This window comes from Talpa occidentalis, unplaced genomic scaffold (assembly GCF_014898055.3).
Source record: "Talpa occidentalis isolate TD23 unplaced genomic scaffold, MPIMG_talOcc4v2.1 talOcc4.12, whole genome shotgun sequence".
Lineage (NCBI taxonomy): Eukaryota > Metazoa > Chordata > Mammalia > Eulipotyphla > Talpidae > Talpa > Talpa occidentalis.
The window spans coordinates 22,930,899-22,952,052 of record NW_023601212.1 but is presented as its reverse complement, the minus strand read 5'-3'; the positions used below and the strand labels follow the sequence as shown (position 1 = coordinate 22,952,052).

Genomic DNA, 21,154 nt, shown 5'->3' with positions numbered 1-21,154 from the left:
ATGTATATTCTTCCTTATATTGCTATTGAATGTTTTGTGTGAAAAACTAGATTGGAAGAAATTAGGAGAAACCTCTTACACCTCTATTTCTTCCAAATAAAAGCTTACTGAGTAATACCTGATTAACATGTATTCAAAATCTAGAGATACAACATGATGCATATACATTTTTCACCAGAAAGTTTTCAAGTCAAAAAATTTGGTTCTTATTCAGTAAGGGAAGGAGGAAAATTGTTAATCCCCATTGTTTTAGCCTTTTAGATATTTCTTTAAAAAAAAAAAAATTATTTATTTATTTATTTATTTATTTATTTATTTATACAAGCACTGGGTACAGTCAGAAGCCCGGGAGGGTGAGAGAATTCACCAGAGCCAGAGTGGGGAGCAGAGCAGGCAGAAGGACCGAAGCACACTGCTGAGGGGAGCAGCGGGCAGGAGAGGTCTGCGCGCCATGTGGGACCCTCCTCCTGTGGCCGGGGAGCAGCCGGGGATCAAACGAGCACCTCAGAGGCCGCAGGCAGCTTTGCAACCCAGTGCTCAACCGCTGAGCCACCGGGGAGGCCCTGTTTTAGCCTTTTAGATATTTCTATCTTCAGGTTTATTTTTAAATTTTAGGTGTCAGATATTAAAGAACTAGTTTTACCATTCTTTAAAGGAAGGATGAAGGAGAATTAATTAAAAGTCATAGCACTTTTCACTCTTTACTTTTCACTCTTATAAATAACTGATATGAGAAGCTGAGAATGCTTTAATGCCTACAGTTTGGGATCATTAAAATTTTAATAGGTTATATTTCGGTATACAATAACTGCCTTATTTGAAGCACATAATTTAATATGCTTTAACATAAGCTTATGCGATTGATACATGCATTCTTTAACTGTCACCATTATGAAGACAATAAACATATTTATTGTCCAAAAAAAGTTTCCTGAGGCCATTTCATAATACCTTCTTCTCTCACATCTCCCTACATCTTCAGCGGACCACTGATCTTTCTGACACTAGATGTAATTATGCATTTTCTACAATTGGTTATAAATGAAATCGTACCATGTATACTCTTTTTTATCTGACTTGTTTCATTCAGCATAATTATTTTGAGTTTCAGTCATGTTATTTTCTGTATCACCTGTCCATTCACTGTATTGTTGAGTAGTATATTTGTTACACAGACAGGGCACAACTCATTTATCCATTCACAAGTTGTTGATGAATATTTTGGATATTTTAAATATTTGACCATTGAAAAGAAAGTTGTTATGAACATTTATACTTAAATAGATGTATGAAGATATTTTTAATTCTCAAAATCATGTCTTATGATGAGCAGAAGATCCAATATGGATCAAGTCTAATTTACCCATTCTTCTATTTCTTGAACCATACTTTTGGTTCATATCTAAGAAATACTTGCCTAACCTAAGGTATCAGAGGTGTTATAATTTTAGATTTATATGTAAATTTATAATCCACTTTAAATTAAATTTTATATGTGATGCATGGAATAAATCAAACTTTTTCTTTCTATGTTTTTCTGGTTTTCTTGTTTTGCATGTGGACAACCAATTATCTCAAAGACATGTCTTGAAAAAATATATTCTTTCTTAAACTGCTTTTGTACATTTGAAAAAAATTGACTGTGCATGAATAGGTTAACTTATGTGCATAGTATTTCCTTATATCTTGATTCCAACATCACATTGTCTCAATTATTGCAGATTTATCCTAAAATCTTAAAAGTCAGGTATAAGCACTCTATTTATTGTTCATATTCAAAATTGTTAAGGGTATTCTAGTTGCTCTGTATTTCCATACAAATTCTAGAAACATATTGTTAATTTGTACAACAAAGTCTGCTGGGATTTTGTTTGGGATTGTGTTGAATGTATGATCTGTATGGGGAGAATTGGCAACTAGACAATATTGAGTCCTCTAATTCATGAATACAGTATATATCTTCATTCTATAGGTCTTCTTTAATTTGTCTCAGCTAAGCTTTTTATATTTTCATGCACAATCCTTGAAAATATTTTGAAACATTTTTCTCTAAATATTTCACATTTCTGATACATTTTGAAGTTCTTTCTGATGTCACTCTGTTATTGTTTATTGCTACTATATAAAAATGAATTTTGTATAGTGACCTTGTATAATAAAACTCATTAAACTCACATTATATCTAATCATTTTTTTAATATTCCGTATGATTTTCTGTATGGACAATCCTACTATCTGCAAATAATGACAATTTTACTTTTTCTTTTTCCATATGAATATCCTATATTTCATTTTCTTGCATTTTTGCATTGGCTGAAACCTTCAGTAAATGTTGATTAGAAGTAGGACTTGCTAATATTTGCCTTGTTCTTGACCTTAGAGAAGAGCATTTAAGCACTCAAGACTAGATATTATGTCAGCTGTAGGGTTTTCATAGCTGATCTTCATCAGTTTAAAGAAATTCCATCTATGCCTAATTTATTGGAAGTTTTAATCAGGATTGAATGTTGGATATCACCCGAGGCTTTTGTTGTATCTACTGAAATGATATTTTATTTTCCAAATCTCTCTCTTTTTTTAAAGATTTATTTATTTATGCACACAAGAACTGGAGTAGAGATGTGGGGGATGAGAGGATTCACCAGAGACAGAGTGGGGAACAGAACAGGCAGACTGACTTTAATACACTGCTGAAGGGAGCAGCGGGCAAATCAGGAGAGGTCTGCTGCACCATGTAGGTCCTTCCCTGGCAAGGGATAAAACTTGTGCTGTAGTGGCTGCCGATAGCTTCATACTGCTGTGTCTTAACCCCTTGCACCACCAGGGAGGCCCTTCAAATCTCTTGATATGGTGAATTACTATGTTCATTTTCAGTGTTAAACAAATATGCACTTCTGGTAAACAAATATAACAATAGTTAATTACACATCATTCTTTTAGATATTTCTAGATAGGATATGTTAAAATTTTAAGTTTTTAAAAAATATGTTCTTGCAGGATACTGGTTAACACATGTCAATTATTGCAATCTTTACTGTCCACTTTGGGTATGAAATATTGGCCCCAATATGCCTATAAATATTTGATAAGAATCACCATGTGTTTGTTTCATGCACTTACTACCACTTTTACATCTGTTATAAATTCTGAAAGACTGTCATTATTTTTTGCTCTGATTAGTTCCTTATCATTAAGAGAGAAAATTATATGAAAATCACTTTATATTTACAATCTTCTTAAAATTTCAACTATCCTTTATTCCTTTGGTAGATTCTGTGTCCATCTAGTATATTCATTTTTGCTGTAATTCCTATAGCAATTCTTATATTGAAAGTATGTTGGTAAATTCCTTTACTTTTATCTTTCTGGAAAAGTCCTAATTTCACACAATTTTGTAATTTTTTCAATAAATGCATATTCATAAGCATTTGTAGAAAAATAGTACAAAGTAATACTACTAAGGACTGAATGTTTGTGTACCCCCAAAATTAAATATCTAGGCCCAGATCCTACCAATACGATGGTATTTGGAGAAGGGGTCTTTGGTGGATAATTAGGTCATGAGACTGGAGTTCTTCTGACTGGATTAGTGTTCTTATAAAAAAGAGACACACAAAAAATCCTTGTTTCTACTCCCTGACCTGTGATTCCCATCTGAAAAACAGGATCATGAACAAGATTGACATTGTTAGCACTCTAATCTTAGCCTCCAAATCGGAGAAAGATAAATTTCTATTGTCTAACCACCCCATCTATAGTATGTGGTTGTAACAGTCTCAAATAACCTTGGCAGAAACCATATACTCTTTGCCAAGCTCATTCTAATGGCGACAACGTGCAAAATCTAAGAGTAGTATCACAACCAGGGAATGATATAGTTAAATAGGAGGTCCTGTTCCTCCCACAACCACAGAAACATCTATTTAACAACTCTCCATAGATTAAAACACCTTTATAAAAGGTCTATAGTACAGTAGAGTGTTTTCAACACCCCAGTGGAATACAATATCCAAACACAAAATAGATACTTAAAAGGGCAAGAAGAATTATTTCTCTTTAAACACATCACTGCTCCTCAACGTTTCCATGACTCAATGCAGAGAGAAATCCCTTAGGCCTATACTTTCCCCTAGGGGGAAGAAACAGCAAAATAAGTATCTGGCTTCCTCAGACTTTCAAGATGCTGCTTAAGAAGCTCCACATCACCTCATCCAGAACACTTACTGAACCAACACAGCTGGATCATCTTGAAAAAAGCAAAAACTCGTAGTATTCGGACAGTAAACTCCATAAGCATACCCAAAGACACCTCTAACTACCTAAGCATGCCCCGAGAGTGAGAGTTGTATGAAGCCAACTCTGCAGATCATGTAAATCTCAGCAGCCAACATGGATCTCAGCAACTGGCTTGACTCTGAAGTATTAAGAGAAAGCCTAAACCATTCTTAACTCTAGTATAAAAGTTAAAAGACAAAATATTAGGAATAATCTTGTTATACCAATCTGTTGCTTAATGAACACCAAAAAATGTAAATTCATACATCAATAACAAAGTGTGTGGAAGGTGTAAAAAAGCAGGCTTTTGTACACACTCAAAGCTAAGATGTTATCAGTTGAAAAGTAGATTGTTTAAAATTTTTTCAAGTCTAACAGTAATCACAAATAAAATACTCAAAGACAAAGCATGCAGGGAAAAAAGAAAGAAATCAATATCAAAATGCCATCAAATTGAAAAAGTGAGAAAAGAGGAAGAAAGGCATGCAAGAATAACAGACAGAAAGCAATGGACAAAATGGGAAGAATAACAACAATGGATAGCATAGACCTTCGATAAGAAAACTGACCTCAGTAGCACCATACACAAATGGGCCTAACAGAAATACATACACTATTCCATTCAACAGTAGCAAAACTTTCAGATTTTCTAAATGGCACATGAAACTTAGCCAAGGTCACAAAATAAGACTTCACAAATTTAAACATATTTAAATCATCCCAAGGAGGGGGAATGAATAAACATTGGATCATAGAAGAAATCATAAAGGAAATTAGAAAATACCTGGAGACAAATGAGAACAAAAACATTATATAATGAAGTTTTTTGGAAGCAGAAAGAAATACTTAAGAGAAAAGCTTATAGAAAACATCTCTATTTTTAAATAACATTTCAAGTAAACAAATAATATCCTAAGTAATTAGCTAACAAAAAGAGTACACTAAGGTCAATACTAGCCAAAAGATGGCTATAATAAAGATTAGAGCAGAAAAATGAAAACACTAGAAGTAACAGAAAAAAATCTACAAAATTACAAGATGGTTTTTTGCAAAAATTAAAATTGACAACTCTCTAGACTGAGGGGGAAAAAGGAAAAAAATCAATAAAATAAATCCTAAATTAAAGAAGGGTCTACAGTGTGTAGCACAACACACAGAAACAAAAATAGGACTCCCACCAACAACAAAAAATGTAAGGAACAGAATATCTCACAAGTTAATTCACCCAAACATTTATGGGTGCCTTTGTGGTATATATAGTATGGAAACATACATCTGAAGGGTGTGATGCCACACCTCTAAATCATATATAATGCTGTAAAGATATGGTGCCTTTATAAAAGAGAGAGAGAAAAACAAAACAGAGAGAGAGAGAGAGATAGAGAGAGGAAGAAAGGTTAAGATGGAAGTAGGAAAGAAGGAAGATTGCTCTTGCATACATACAAAGCCAGAAAAAAGAAAATAATGAAGGAGAGCAAATATAAAAAAAAAAGCTTAAAAAATGAAACAAAGATCAATATAACTGAAATATCACATCAAGAATGATAAAGGATCTAAAAGTTTCACACATATTTGTTAAATAACTGCATCATTCATACCATGTATAGTGAGACAAAGGGGAGAAAGAAGGTAATTAGGGAAATGCAGACTGCTGGTAGAATTAGAGATCTTCAGGTATCTTGGAGAAAAGAACATAAAATGTTCTATTAATGAAGGATAAATATTTTTTGCATAAAATCTTCCCAATGAAGATATAACATATCCTATTACCCATCTTTTCTGTCCTGAAGTCCCAAAAGGCAACACTCCATGCAGCTCCCCTTGTTGCTAATTGCTCTAAAAAGTTATCTGTTTCCTGTTTTTAGGAACAGGGATCAGAAGGAAATCTCGGTTTACCATGCTCCCTTATGATTAATGTGAAGAGATTAGAGACCAGAGAGAAAGGAAAGTCTCACTATATTCATGTTCTTTTGGGAAACAAAGATATCTCCCAAAGCTAAAGTCCCAACAGCAATCAAACAGATGACTCTCACTTCTGCAAACTCAATAGTCTTTCAAAAGAAGTTTATTAGATTAATGAATGGCAAATTTTATATTCACCAAAGTTTATATATCCATATATATCATAATATTCCAGACATACTTCCATGAAAAATCTTACAACCTTACCATATCTGGATTTATTGCCAAGCAATTTTTCTACTTTAGATTCTTATAAGATCCAAAAATCAGCTGGAGAATGATGAAATGAACTAGTTACCCCACTTTTCATGGAAAGGATGAATGACTAATTCTCCTTTTCCTTGTAGGAGTTTGTTTTTTTGTTTGTTTTTTGCATAGTGATTCATATAATTAAGTTAATCCTTATTTTATAAATCATTTGCATTGCTATTTTAATTTCCTTCAACTATCTGCATCACATTATACATTCCTTACCAGAATTTGGCATTAGTGACTAAAACAATTTTTATCTAGAACACCCTTTTCTTCAATGTCTTACACAGGGCAACATGGACATCTTTGTTCCTCAAACTGTAGATGAAAGGGCTCAGCATTGGCCCCATAACAGTATAAAAAACTGAGCATACTTTTTCTTGATTCACAGAACTAGTAGTAGAAGGTTTAAGATACATGAATGCTGCTGATCCCAAGAATAGAGAGACTGCAATTATGTGGGAGCTGCAGGTGCCAAAGGCTTTGAACCTGCCCTGTGTAGAATGCATGCGGAGGATGGTGGAGATGAACAAAGTATAAGAAATGAAGATTGTAACACTGGACACTGTTACATTGATTATCACAGCAATGAAAGTTACCAGTTCATTGATATAAGTGCTCCTGCAGGAGAGCTGTAACAGAGGAGGTGCGTCACACATGACATGATCAATGATCATCACAGAAGGTGAGTCTCAACATGCATACAGTGTGGGCAATGGCACCCACAGACCTCATCATGTATGCACCCATCATCAGCATGAGATGCACCTTACTGGACATTGTGTAGGCCAGAGGTGTGAGAGGGTGGGTAAGGGGATTCACCAGAGACAGTGGGGAGCAGAACAGGTGTATTGACTAAAATGTACTTCTGAGGGGAGCAGTGGGCGAGACAGGAGAGGTCCGCAGCACCTATCTCCTACAATTTTACTAAACCTATTTATACCGCCTAAATTCTTTTCTGTTGGGTCATTCCTTCATAAAGGATAAATTTTATAAGTATCACAATCTTGGTGAACAGGTTACCTTTTGTTTTTAGCAGAGTGAATATATCAATCCATGTATCAATTCACTCCTCCTGATTGGTGATTTTTAGCTTTATGAACCTGGAGGTCCATATCCCCTCAACAATTTATGTACTCATATAAACATTCTGTGCCTGTCTCTCTCTCCCCTCTATCACTCGCTTCTATTTCTGCAACTCTCATAATATATGTATTGGTTAATCCTAAATTTGTAATACAACTCAGTGATCAGAGATTAATTTTGTTTATTTCTAATTTTTCTGCTCTAAGTTTCCAAGGCACCACAATTTCTCTCTTTTAGTTAATATGTAGTTGACCAGGGATATAAATTTAACTTTATGGAATACCAATAAACTTGGCTCCCTGTTATTTTTATTGCTATACCCCAAAATATTCATGGAAACTAAAGAATGCAAAAGATATTTTTTGCCTGTGTTCCTCTTTAGAAGACATGACATATGTACATGGTACATTAAAGTAGACCAAGAAAGTACATGCTTAGGACTTCATTACTATTTTTGATTAATAATACCCTAAGTTGCAGGAATGAATAAATCAGAGTGAAGTAAATTATTTATGGAGGGTTAATAGAGGGATTAATGTTCAAATTGAAGCACAGATAAGAGATGTCTGAAGGTAAAGATTAAAAGAATTCCATTCATGCTCAAAAATGGAATGCTGTGATGAGCTCAGAGAAAGGATGGCAAATGAGGAAGAGATGTGGCAAAAAAAGAAAAAAATCCCAGGTAAGGGAGTTTTTCAGAAGAAAATGAATTTGAAGAAGATAAAAAAGATTTTGTGACAATCGGAGCCTCCTGGTGGCACAAGGGGTGAAGTATTAGCACTATGAAGCTATCTGCAGCCACTCAGCACAAGTTTGATCCCTGGCCAGGGAGGTGACCCACATGGTGCAGCAGACCTCTCCTGTCTCGCCCACTGCTCCCCTCAGCAGTATATTTCAGTAGACTCGCATGTTCTGCTCCCCACTCTGTCTCTGGTAAATCCTCTCATCCCCCACATCTCTGGCCTTCACCCAAGATCTTGTATGCATAAATAAATCTTTGAAAAAAGAATTTGTGACAACAGTGAAAGCAGTTTACAGATAATTTTCAATACAGAGATACAATTTATGTCTTGGGCAGCAGGGAACAGTAAGAGGGAGAGATTAATTAAAAATGTAGATTTCAGAAAATGGACAAAGAAGCTAAATACAGAAACATTTGCTGTATTAGAAAAGGAGTAAGACCTGGGACAGAAGACACCATTTGAAAACACAGGTATAAAAATAATCAGAGGCAGAGTTAGGTAAAATCCATGGGGACTGAAAATATAACAAAAACAATCCATTCAAAGAAACTTTTCATATAATGCAATATCTAATTAGATTTAAGAGGCAAAGTATAGAAAGAGTAAAGGGGAATTCAAATTTCAATTCAAGCTCAACAATAAAAGCCTAGGCAAACATTTCCCCAGGGACGCAACCATCACTTTACGGGAAGCGCAAAATGTACTGAACAATTTATCCTAATAATTACTCAGTTAATTCTCTAAGGCTTCATTGTCATGCACTTGAGAGTTGGTTTGGGTGGTTGATATTTCAAAGAACTCCCTCTTGGTAAAGAAAGGATGGGATTGCTGTATTCCTGACTGATGTAATAGTTGACAAACTAGATCAGGGTCCTCAGAAGATTGGATGAAAATCCCCAAAGACCCACAGCAATAAGAACCTCCCTGACCATATCTGCAGCATGGCAGAATAAATGAAGAATACAGAGGTATCACCATTCTGGGAAAAAAGGCAAAAATTATATACTCCAAGAGATTAAGATCCATATTTACATTGTTATTACTTAGTGAGTACATTTCTCCAAATAATCCTTGCAATCCTTCATATGTCCCACAAAGATGACAGATTCCATATTGCAAGATTCATTGCAACAAGGGGCTGCAAGAAAACCTTAGAACAGCCCACCTCAGTGAAACAAACCTAGATATATTTCTCTAGTTCAGAGGTCAAGACCATAAGGACCAGGGAAAATAGCTAATGGTAGTTCAGGAAAGTGGAATGGCTACTTTTTATATCAGCTAACGTCAGCTATATTGCAAAGCAGCTAACTAGTCAGTCTGTGTGAAAGCATGGCTTTGAAGACAGAGGACCCCAACCAGACAGAGGTGAGCTACTTCTTCCTGGAGAGCCTGATGTACACAGCTGAACACCCGAGCCTCTTCTTCCTCCTCTTCTTTATCATCTATGCCATCACGGTGACTGGGAATCTCCTCATTCTCATCACTGTGGGCTCTGACCCTCATCTGGCCTCCCCCATGTACCACTTTTTGGGACACCTCTCCTTTCTGGATGCATGTCTGTCTACAGTCACAGTGCCCAAGGTCATGGCAGGCCTTTTCACTCTGGATGGGAAGGTGATCACCTTTGAGGGCTGTGTTGTACAGCTTTACTGCTTCCACTTCCTGGCCAGCACCGAGTGCTTCCTGTACACAGTCATGGCCTATGACCGCTACCTGGCTATCTGTCAACCCCTCCACTACCCAGTGGCCATGAACAGGCAGATGTGTGCAGCGCTGGCTGGGATCACTTGGGCCACAGGTGCCGTGCACTCTGCAATCCATACCTTCCTCACCTTCCGCCTGCGCTACTGTGGGCCTGACCACATTGCCTACTTCTTCTGTGACATCCCCCCTGTGTTGAAGCTGGCCTGTGCTGACACCACCATTAATGAGCTTTTCATGCTTGTCAACATTGGAGTGGTGGGCGCAAGTTGTCTGATCCTCATCATCATATCCTACATCTTCATCGTAGCAGCTGTGTTGCGGATCCGCAGCTCTGAGAGTCGCCAGCGGGCCTTCTCCACTTGCAGCTCCCACCTCACAGTGGTGCTCTTATACTACATGCCACCTGTCTGTATCTACCTGCAGCCTAGCTCCAGCGAGGTGGGCGCTGGGGCACCTGCTGTCTTCTACACTATAGTCACTCCCATGCTCAACCCTTTCATTTACACTCTGCGGAATAAGGAGGTGAAGCGCGCACTGCGAAGATTTCTGTCCAGAGGATCTCCAGAGTCTCCAGGGTGCAGCCCACCCCCCTAACCTGCTGGGTTGCTCAGAGCCAAGATCTATTGATAAGTCTTTTGTGCTAAGGTATGTGGAGTGCTATTCATAGTCTCATTTATTTTCCAATCCTTTATTTTGTATGAAATAAATAAGAAGTGTATATAACACACTGAAGAATACTGATAACAAAAATATAAGTTACAGACTATAAATAAAGCTTTGCATCACCCACTTTAAGAGAAGAAACTACTTTTTTAAGGATGTAAGTGGATTTTTTTGTCTACCAGGAGGAAAATGACCTACCCAAGATTACTTAGAAAATGTCTTAGTCTATTTTCCTACTGAACAATGTGTATAACTAAATGATAGAAATAACATGGATTAGCTATTCTAATCCTGATCACACCAATCATCAATCTTGTAGAAATTTTATAATACGTGGTATTTCAGTGTCCTCTTTTAATAGTAATGATATGAAAAATATCTATTTTCTGGTATTTTATGAGGACTAATGAAATAATTATGCTAAATGTCTATTGTAAAATATATGTTCTCATTTTTTTTCCAAGTGGACTAAGAAATCCAAAAAAACTTACTAAGAAGACAAGCTTCAAATTGTCTCTGAAGAATTTGATGGCTTTATTGTATATAGAGAAAGCCACTATCTCACACACACACACACACACACACACACACACACACATTGTTAGACTCTTGGTGACAAAGATCATTCAAAGTTCTTGTTAAGCAGTTTTACATATAAAACTGTACACAGTGGCTGCTGTGTACAAAAAATGAGTAACTCCAACTCTATGGATTGAAAGGGAATTTCATTGCCAAGTTAAAGAGTTTAGATTATACACTATACAGTTTATCTCTTTATTTCTCCTCTCCTTCATCTATAGGAACATTTTACCCTTAGAAATCACATCTTTTTTTAAGTTAAATCATGGAATAAATGCTATAAGGAAGAGTGAGAAGAAAAGAGTCAAGTGGTAGAATAACTACCTATAGTTATTATAACATCACAGACATAAGAGAAAATATTACCAAACTTGGTTGGTAACACTAGAGGTGGAGAGGCATTTTACAGAATTATAGCAGAGGTGTTTTAAAGAAGAAAAAATGAATAAGATAAGGGAAACTGACTGAAAGATTGTTGGAACTACAATACTAACCATAATCACTTTAATTCAAAAATGATTAATTTTTTAATCACACAATACTAATCATAATCATTTTAATTCAAAAAAGATTTTAATTCAAAAAAGATTTTAATTCAAAATGATGTGCAAGATTCTCTGCCAGTTGCATTATCTATGTAATTTCTCCTTAGAACTATATTTTAAGATGATGTATTATTTACATTATACACATAAAGGAACTAAGACTGAGGAGATACAGTAATTCTTCCAAAGTCATAGATAGCTGAACTCAGAATTTCAACTTAAATCTCAGAGACCACATACTTCAATTAAACAATGAAATCTTAGAGAAAATCAAATCCAAATCCAGCCCTCGTTATTTGTGAATTTCCAAAGACATTAGAGATCTCAAAATTATTAGGCCTTTAATGAGCGTGTCTTCTTTGAGATAAGGATTCTCTGAATTTTAAATTGCCTAGTTCTTGTAAATGCAGGATCTGAACCTGGCATACCTAGAAAGGGAAAATGCATTTTAAAAAAGAGAGAAAAAAAATGCAGTGAAGATGCAGGATACTTCTAAAAATCAGAGCTAGTCTCCCTTGTTCTAGTAGCTCAGAATTATTAATATATCAGGAAGAGGCCAGAAGTAGCAGAACTACTCATTATCCTGGTCTGAATATGCTTCAAGCATGGGTAGAGGCAGACCATATGAAGAGCCAATTATAGAATGGGAGATAGTGCTAAACAAGCTATGGTCCAGTTGTACAGCATCCTCCATCTTGCCAAATGACTACTTGAACTGAAATAGAAGACTGTAATCATGCCACTGCAATTCTGCTCATATTCCCTTCTTTTCACTTTAGCCTTAACTCTTCTATATCTCTCCACTCAGTGAGAATACTTTCCTCTCTCCAACTCTGTTCTTTCATCTTAATATCTTTTCTGGCAGCATGGATTCTCCATGATATTGGGTTTTTTGTTGTTGTTGTTTGTTTGTTTGTTTGTTTAGGTAGGTCTCGATAATGGTACCGATATATATCTTACCTTAAAATTGTTACTGAATGTTTCGTGTGAAAAGCTATATGGGAAGAAATTTAACAGCAGAAACCACTTACACTTCTTTGCGTTCCAAATAAATACTGAGTAAAACTTTTGTTTAACCTGTATTCAAGTTCTAGAGATAAAAAAAGACACATACATATTTTTCACAGGAAAGTTTTTAAGTCAGAAAGTTTAGTTTTTATCAATATCCAGTAGGAGAAGGAGAAAAATTGTTAATCTCCTTTTAAATTGTTCTCTCCTTTTAAATATTTCTATCTTCAGGTTTGATTTTTAAATTTTAGGTGTCCGACGTGAACAAAATAGTTTTACCATTCTTTAAAGGAAGGATGAAGTAGAATTAATTAAAAGTCATAGATTCCCTTTAATTTTTACTCTTATAAGTAATTGTTATGTGAAGGTAAGAATGCATTACTGTCTGAAGTCTGGAATCATTAAATTTTTAACAGATTGTATTTGACATACACAATTGAACATATTTGAATCACATGATTTGATATGTTTTGACTTAAGTATTCACATTTTAAACTCTCACCATAATGAAGACAATGAACATATTTATTGTTCCAATAAGTTTTTCCAAGGCCACTTTATAACACCTCCCTCCCACTTTTTATCTCCCTACATCCTCAGGCCACCATTGATTTTCTTTCTGACACTGTATATAAATTGGCATTTTCTACAATTGGTTATAAATGAGATCATACAGTGTATACTCTTTTCTGACTTTTTTCACTCAGCATAATTCTTTTAAGATTCAGTTATGCTATTTTCTGTATCATCTGTCCATTCTTTTTAATGTTGAGGAGTTTATTATATAGACAGGGCACAACTTATTTATCCATTTGTATGTTATTGAATATTTTGGATATTTTAAATATTTGGTCATTGAAAAGAGAGTTGTTATGAACATTGCTGGTTAAACAGATGTATGGGATATTTTTAATTCTCAAAAGCATGTCTTGTGAAGAGCAGAAGATCTAATAATGATCACGTCTAATCAACCCATTTTTTTCTGCCTTGAATCATACTTTTGGTTTATATATTAGACACTTGCCTAACCCAAGGTATCAGAAATTTTGTCCTGTATGCTTTCAAAGTCATTATAATTTTAGGTTTTAAATGTAAGTTTATAATCCACTTAAGGGCCTCCCTGGTGGCACAACGGGTTGAGTTTAGTGCTGTGAAGCTGTCCATAGCCTCTGCAGCACCGGTTCAATTTCCAGCTGGCTGGGGAGAAACCCACGTGGCACAGCAGACCTCTCCTGTTCTTGTATAAATAAATAAAAATCTTTTTTAAAAAAAGAACTTTAAATTTTTTTAAATCCACTTCAGTTAAATTTTATATGCGGTGCATGGAATAAATCAAACTTTTACTTTCCTTTTGTGTGTGTGGACATCCAGTCATCTCAGAGACATTTGTTGAAACAGTTATTCTTTCTAAAACTTCCTTTGCATGTTTGAAAAAATTAGCTATAACTGGGGCAACTTACACACATTATATCTCATTATTTCTGGATGCCAATATTATTGTCTCAGTCATTGCAGGTCAATAATAAAGTCTTAAAGTCAGATATACATACTCTATCTTTACCATTCATATTCAGAGTCCTTTAGGGTATTCTAGTCGCTCTATATTTCCATTCAAATCTGGAAACATTATTAATTTGTACAACAAAATCTGCTGGGATTTTCTTTGGGATTATGTTGAATGTATGATAAAAATGGGGAGAATTGGCAACTAGATAATATTGAGTCCTCTAATTTATGAATACAGTGTGTATCTTCATTTATTTAGGTCTTCTTTAATTAGTATCAGCAAAGCTATATAGATTTTATTGTACAGTCCTTGAAAGTATTTTGAAACAGTTTTCTCTAAATATTTCATATTTCTGTTACATTTTTAACTTCTTTCTTATGTCACTCTGTTAGTGTTTGTTGCTACTATATAGAAATGAATTTTGTATAGTGACCTAGTATAATAGAAATGTGTTAAACTGGCATTAGTTTTAGTAGTTTTTTTTTAATATTCCACATGATTCTCTACATGGACAAGCTTATCATCTGCAAATAGACAATTTTTCTTTTTACTTTTCCATATGAGAGTCCCTTATTTCATTTTCTTGCCTTATTGAATTGGCTAAAATCTTCAACAAAATGTTGAATATAAGTAGGACATGCTAATAACTTTGCCTTGTTCTTGACCATCACTGGGACCTGACTATACTAGCACCTAATCTTAGCCTCCAACATGTGAAAGATAAATTTCTTTTGTCTAACAACCCCGTCTATGGTATTTGGTTGCAGCAGTCTCAACTGACTCTGGCAAATACCATACACTCTTTGCCTAGTTCACATGAATGGCAAAGTCTTGCAACACTATTGAATAATGTAACAGCAGGGGATGACATAAGCAAGAAGGCGGAATAGGAGGTCCTGGTCTCTGTACACCCACAAAAACATCAATTAAACAACTCTCCATAATTGAAAACACCTTTAAGAGGGGCTGTTAGTTGATTTGAGTGTTTTCAATACTCCAGCGAAACACAATAGCCAAACACAAAGTAGCCATTTAAAAGAGCAAGAAGAATTCCTCTTTACACATGTCACCTCTCCTCTAAGTTGCCACAACTCAGTGTGGACAGAAATCTCTTAGGCCTATAATTTCCCAAAGGGGAAAGAAACAGCAAAATAAGTATCTGGCTTCCCCAGATGTTCAAGATGCTGCCCAAGAGGCTCCATCTCACCTCACCAGGACACTCAGAGAACCAACACAGCTGGATCATCTGGATAGAAGCAAAAACTCATAGCATTCAGACAGTAAACTACATCACCTACCCATGGATACCACCAACTAACCTATGCATGCCCCAGAGCCAGGGCCATATGGATCTCAGCATGGATCTCAACATGGACCTCAGCAACTAGCTTGACTCTGCAGGATTAAGAGAAGGCATAAATGTTTATTAACTCTAGTAAAAAAGTTAAAAGATAAAAATATTAAGAGTAATTTTAATTAAATAATTCTTTTAATAAATACATACGAACAAATATAAATTCTTACCTCAATAATATAAAGTGTATGGAAGGTATAAAAATGCAGACTTTTTTTAAAAAGATTTATTTATTTATTTATTTATTTATTTATACAAGAACCGGGGTACAGGCCAGATGTGCGGGAGGGTGAGAGAATTCACCAGAGACAGAGCAGGGAACAGAACAGGCAGACTGACGAAATACACTGCTGAGAGGAGCAGCCTGCAAGACAGGAGAGGTCTGTTGCACCATGAGGGACCCTCGCAGGCCGGGATGGAACAGGCGCTGTAGAGACTGCAGACAGTTTCACAGCGCAGCACTCAACCGCCTGCACCACCAGGGGAGGCCCAAAAATGCAGACTTTTTGTACACATTCAAAGCCAAGTTGTTATTAATCCAAAATTGACTGCGTTTTTCATGTAAGCCTAACAGGAACCACAATTAAAATACCCAAAGAAGATGTATGCAAGAAAAAGAGAGGAATTAAAGCAAATCATTACAATACAAAGGAAGAAGCAAAAGAGGAAGAAAGGTATGCAAGAACAACAGACAGAAAACAATGAACAAAGTGGGAAGAATAAATATAATGGGTAGAATATCCAGATTTTCAGTAATAGACTTGAATAGCATCATAGACAAAATGGGCCTACAAGATATACACAGACTATTCCATCCAACAGTAGCAAAATATTCAGTTTTTCTAAAGAGCACATAAAACACATGGTAGGTCACAAAATAAGATTTAACAAATTTAGGCATATTTAAATCATCCAAAAGAGTGGTGGGTATGCTAAGGATACTACAACAGGAGGAAATTCTATACTTACAAAATTCTAATAACAATATAAACCAATGGTTCTATTGGCACAATGGATCTCTCCTGGCACAGCCACTGCTCCCCTCAGTAGTGTATTTTGTCAGTCTGCCGGTTCTGTTCCCCGTTCTGGCTCTGGTGAATTCTCTCAATCTCCCACGCTGCTGACTATACCCAGTGCTTGTACAAATAAATAAATAAATCTTTAAAAATAAATAAATAAATTTTTAATTTAAATAAATAAATAAATAAATCATCCCAAGCTCTTTTTCTTATTACAATGAAATGAAACTAAATATCAATAACCAAAGCAAGATAGTAAATTTCATAAACACATAGGGATTAAACAAAATGTTGAACAAACACTGGATGAAAGAAGAAATCATAAAGGAAATTAGAAAAGTCTGAAGACAAATGAAAACAAAAACAACATAACAAAACTTACAGGATGCATAAAAGTGATACTAAGAGAGAAGCTTATAGCGAGCATCTATATTTTGAAAGAATGTATTAAATAAACAAATTAACTTAAATCTCAAGGATGAGGTAAAAAAAAGAAAAAAACTAAGGTCAAAAGAAGTATGCAATGAAGATTAGAACAGAAAAGGGAAAACGCTAGAATAAGAAAAAAATCTGCAAAACTCTGAGGCAATTTTTTTCAAAATTGAAATTGATAATCCTTTAGACTTACTAAAGGGGAAAAAGAGAAAAAAACAATACAATAAAATAAAAAATTAAAGCGTCTACAGCATATATTGCACGCACGTGCACACACACACACACACACACACACACAAACAAATCTCCCACCACCACCAAAATAAAAAACAGTTCAAGAACAGAAGACCTCACAAATGAATTCACCCAAACATTTTTAGGTGCCTTGGTGTTGTGTGTGATGTGGAAACATACATCTGAAGGGTGTGATGCTATACCTCTCGATATATAAAATGCTCTAAAGCAATGGTGCCTTAATGAGAAAGACAGGTAGGACAGGAGAGATGGTAGGAAGGAAGGGGAAGGAGGGAAGGAAGAAGATTCCAATTATGAACATACAAAGAAGACAGAAAAAAATAATAAAGAAGAGTAAAAATCAAAAACATTAAAAAATGTAATATAGATCAATGAAATTGAAATTTCAATAAAAAGATTGACAAAGGAGAAAGACAGTTAACACAAATTACCAATATGAAATGGTGTGGGAAATAGTGAATATCTCTACAAACAAAAAGACAGTAGGGGATAGTAAAATTTCACACACATTTGCTGATTAAATAACAACATCATTAATACCATGTATCCTAAGACAAAAGGGAGAATGAAAGTACTTGAAGGCAAATGCAGACAGCTAATGGAATGGGGGACTTTTAGGTCTTTTAGAGAAAAGAATGTGAAGTCTTCTGCTAATAAATGGTAAATATTTCTTGTATAAAATCTTCCCAATGAACACAGAACATGTCCTATTATCCACCATTTCTGTCCTAAAGTCCCAAGAGGTAATCTTTCCTGTAGCTTCCTTTGTCGCTGTTCCTGATTGCTCTAAAAGGTTATGTTCCTATTTCCTGTTCTTAGGAACAGGGATGAGAAGGAAATCTCTCTTTACCATGCTCCCTTATGATAAATATAAGAGATCAGAGACCAGAGAGAAAGGAGTCTCTTTTTTGTTCTTTTGGGAAACAAAGGTATCTCCCAAAGCTAAAGTCCTAACTGTACGCAAATAGATGACTCTCATTTCTGCAAACTTTATGGTCTTTCAAAAGAAGTTTATTAGATTAAGGAATGGCAAATCTAAAGTCCACAAAAGTTTATATATCCGTGAAAAGTATCAAAATATTCCAGACATGCCTCAGTCAAAAATTTTATGACTTTAACATATCTAGATTTATTGTCAAACAACTTTTTTCTACTTAAAAATTTATAATCTCTGAAAATAAGCTGGAGGATGACAAAATGAACTAGCTTTCCCACTTTTCATGAAAGGATGAAGGATCAATCCTCCTCGTAGTTTTGTTTTTTTTTTTTTTTTGACATAGTGATTTATAGAGTTAAGTTAATCCCTAATCTATAAATCATTTGCATTGCTATTTTAATTTCCTTCTATTTTCTCCATAGCATGATACATTATATGCCTTTGCCAGAATTTGTATCAATGAATAAAACAATTTCTATCTAGAAGAACATCCTTTTCTTCAATGCCTTATGCAGAGCAACATGGACATCTTTGTTCCTCAAACTGTAGATGAAAGGATTCATCATTGGCCCCATAATGGTATAAAAAACGGTGGATACTTTATCTTGATTCACAGAACCAGTAGAAGAAGGTTTAAGATACATGAATGCTGCTGATCCAAAGAACAGAGAAACTGCAATTATGTGGAAGCTGCAGGTGCTGAAGGCTTTAGACCTGCCCTTTGTAGAACTGATTTGGAGGATGGTGGAGATGATCGAGGTGTAAGAAATGAAGATGGTGACACTGGAAACTAGTACATTGATTCCCACAATAGTGAAAACTACCACTTTATTGACATTGGTGCTTGTGCAGGAGAGCTGGAACAGGGGAGGTCCATCACACATGAAATGATCAATGATGTTGCCATCACAGAAGGTGAGTCTCAACATGCACACAGTGTGGGCAATGGCACCTGAAGACCCCATCATATAAGTGCCCATTATCAGCATGAAGCACATCTGATTGGACATGGTGACCCTGTAAAGCAGGGGCTTACAGATGGCCACATATCGATCAATGGCCATTGCTGTCAAAAGATAGCACTCATCAATAACGAAGAAGCAGAAGAAATAAAGCTGAGTCATACACTCTCCATAAGAGATAACATTCTCTTTCACAAAACTAATCAGCATTCTGGGAGTTATGGCAGAGGAATAGCAGAGATCAACAAAGGAAAGGTTGAAGAGGAAGAAATACATGGGAGTGTGCAAGTGGGGGTTCAGACCAATCAGAATGAGCAATCCCAAATTCCCCAGCATGGTGATCACATAAACTCCTAAGAAAATGAAGAAGAGTGGCAGCTGGAGTTCTGGTTGTTCTGTTAAACCCAGTAGGATAAACTCAGTAACTGAAGAGACATTTCCTGATGCCATTCTTCCCTAAGACATATCTGTGAGAACAGGACAAAAGGGTAACATTAAAATGAGTTCCTATTTCTCTCCACCCAATCCCCCTACAATGAGATGAGACCCAGAGTGGGAGGATAAGCTCAAGCCCACCCTTTTGTGTGCCATTGCTTTTGCTATTGAATAAAGGCTGAGTTAATTTTTAAGGATACATATCAGAACACTGAAGGACAAGTTATGTAGAGATAAGATTCAGGAACCCTGTCACCACTCACAATTCTACCGCATCTTTGCTCCACTTCTGCTTTGGCAGTCCACCATGCCACCTAATGATCAACATTCATCTCAGTTGAGAAGAGATAAGGTATTTCAAGGAGTCTTGGCTTCCATACTGAGGTTTAGAAGAACAGCAGGATATATACAATTCAACACTCTCCTTTATGCATCACGATTTCAGTGTCAGTCTTGCTAATTCTTCTCTGTATTCTCACAGAGGGGCAAGTGACTCTGATAAATTTTAGAGTTGGACAGTCCAGAGCAAAGTTTCTTTGTCTTTGTTAGTGTTTGTAGTTTAGGGAACTTTTGTACTGAGGGAGCCAGAGCACAGACATCTGTACCCCCGTTTCTGAGATGCTATGAGTGAGAGATGACAAATTCTGAGGGTGTCCTCTCCAGGCGGGGGTAGTAAATATCATCTGCTGAAGCTATAAGAGGCATCTACAATATGACCCTGGGGTTTTATGAGTTGGGAAAGCCTAGGGACCTGATTAAAATGGAAGATGCATGTTTCCCCAGAGATCAGGCTTTGAAACTAATTGCTCTTCATGTATAGCTGCGTTGATTGTAATAGCAATGACTTGCTGAAAGTATATTTACATACGTTTTAACTTACTACCAAATGGGGCACATCCTCGAGTAGAAAAGCAGCTGACTCTTCCTAAGTCTACAGCATCTGTCCCTATTCAAAATACTATATATCTCTTTGTTGTGTCCTCCCACAACTCATACACACACACTTAAAACTAAGTTTCAAAAGAGCACACATTTTATCTATTTTCTTCAGTGTTATTTCTACAGCACCTTAGATGAATACCTGAAATATTGAATATAGAATAGGTATTGATACACACCTGTTTAATCAATTTTTAAAAAAGGAATGAATGAGAATCCCCTTTGCTGTCTTTTCTGGTGCCTAGTCTAGATACTACAATAGAAAGCTTGTCCAACAGGCAAAGTTTATGGTCGAAGTTTAGGTCAATGTTTTCCCCTGTAGATCTCAGTGTAGGATTGGAAAATCCTATGTAAGGGTCACTACTGAACTCACATAGGCCAGCTAAGAGCATTCCAGATGAAAGTAACTGAGCTCAGAGAAAGAATGCAATTTCTATGCTCCCTAAATGTCACACAGTGAATGTCAACAGACTCAGACAGGTCCTAGTGTTTCT

At 35.8% G+C, this 21,154-nt stretch overlaps 3 protein-coding genes across 5 annotated transcripts in view; 1 reads left to right on the top strand and 2 right to left on the bottom strand.

Annotated features, from left to right (window-relative positions):
- Positions 1-21,154, bottom strand: part of VWA5A (von Willebrand factor A domain containing 5A) — a 185,929-nt gene that overhangs the window by 130,158 nt on the left and 34,617 nt on the right. The gene's annotated exons all lie outside the window — the stretch shown is intronic.
- On the top strand, positions 9,642-10,616 carry LOC119242098 (olfactory receptor 10S1-like). The gene has a single exon (XM_037507879.1). It carries the CDS (start codon positions 9,648-9,650, stop codon positions 10,614-10,616), a length of 969 nt encoding a protein of 322 aa, XP_037363776.1. The 5' UTR covers positions 9,642-9,647.
- Positions 18,804-19,752, bottom strand: LOC119242097 (olfactory receptor 8B3-like). Its single transcript, XM_037507878.1, has one exon. The coding sequence runs from the start codon at positions 19,734-19,736 to the stop codon at positions 18,804-18,806; it is 933 nt and encodes a 310-aa protein (XP_037363775.1). The 5' UTR covers positions 19,737-19,752.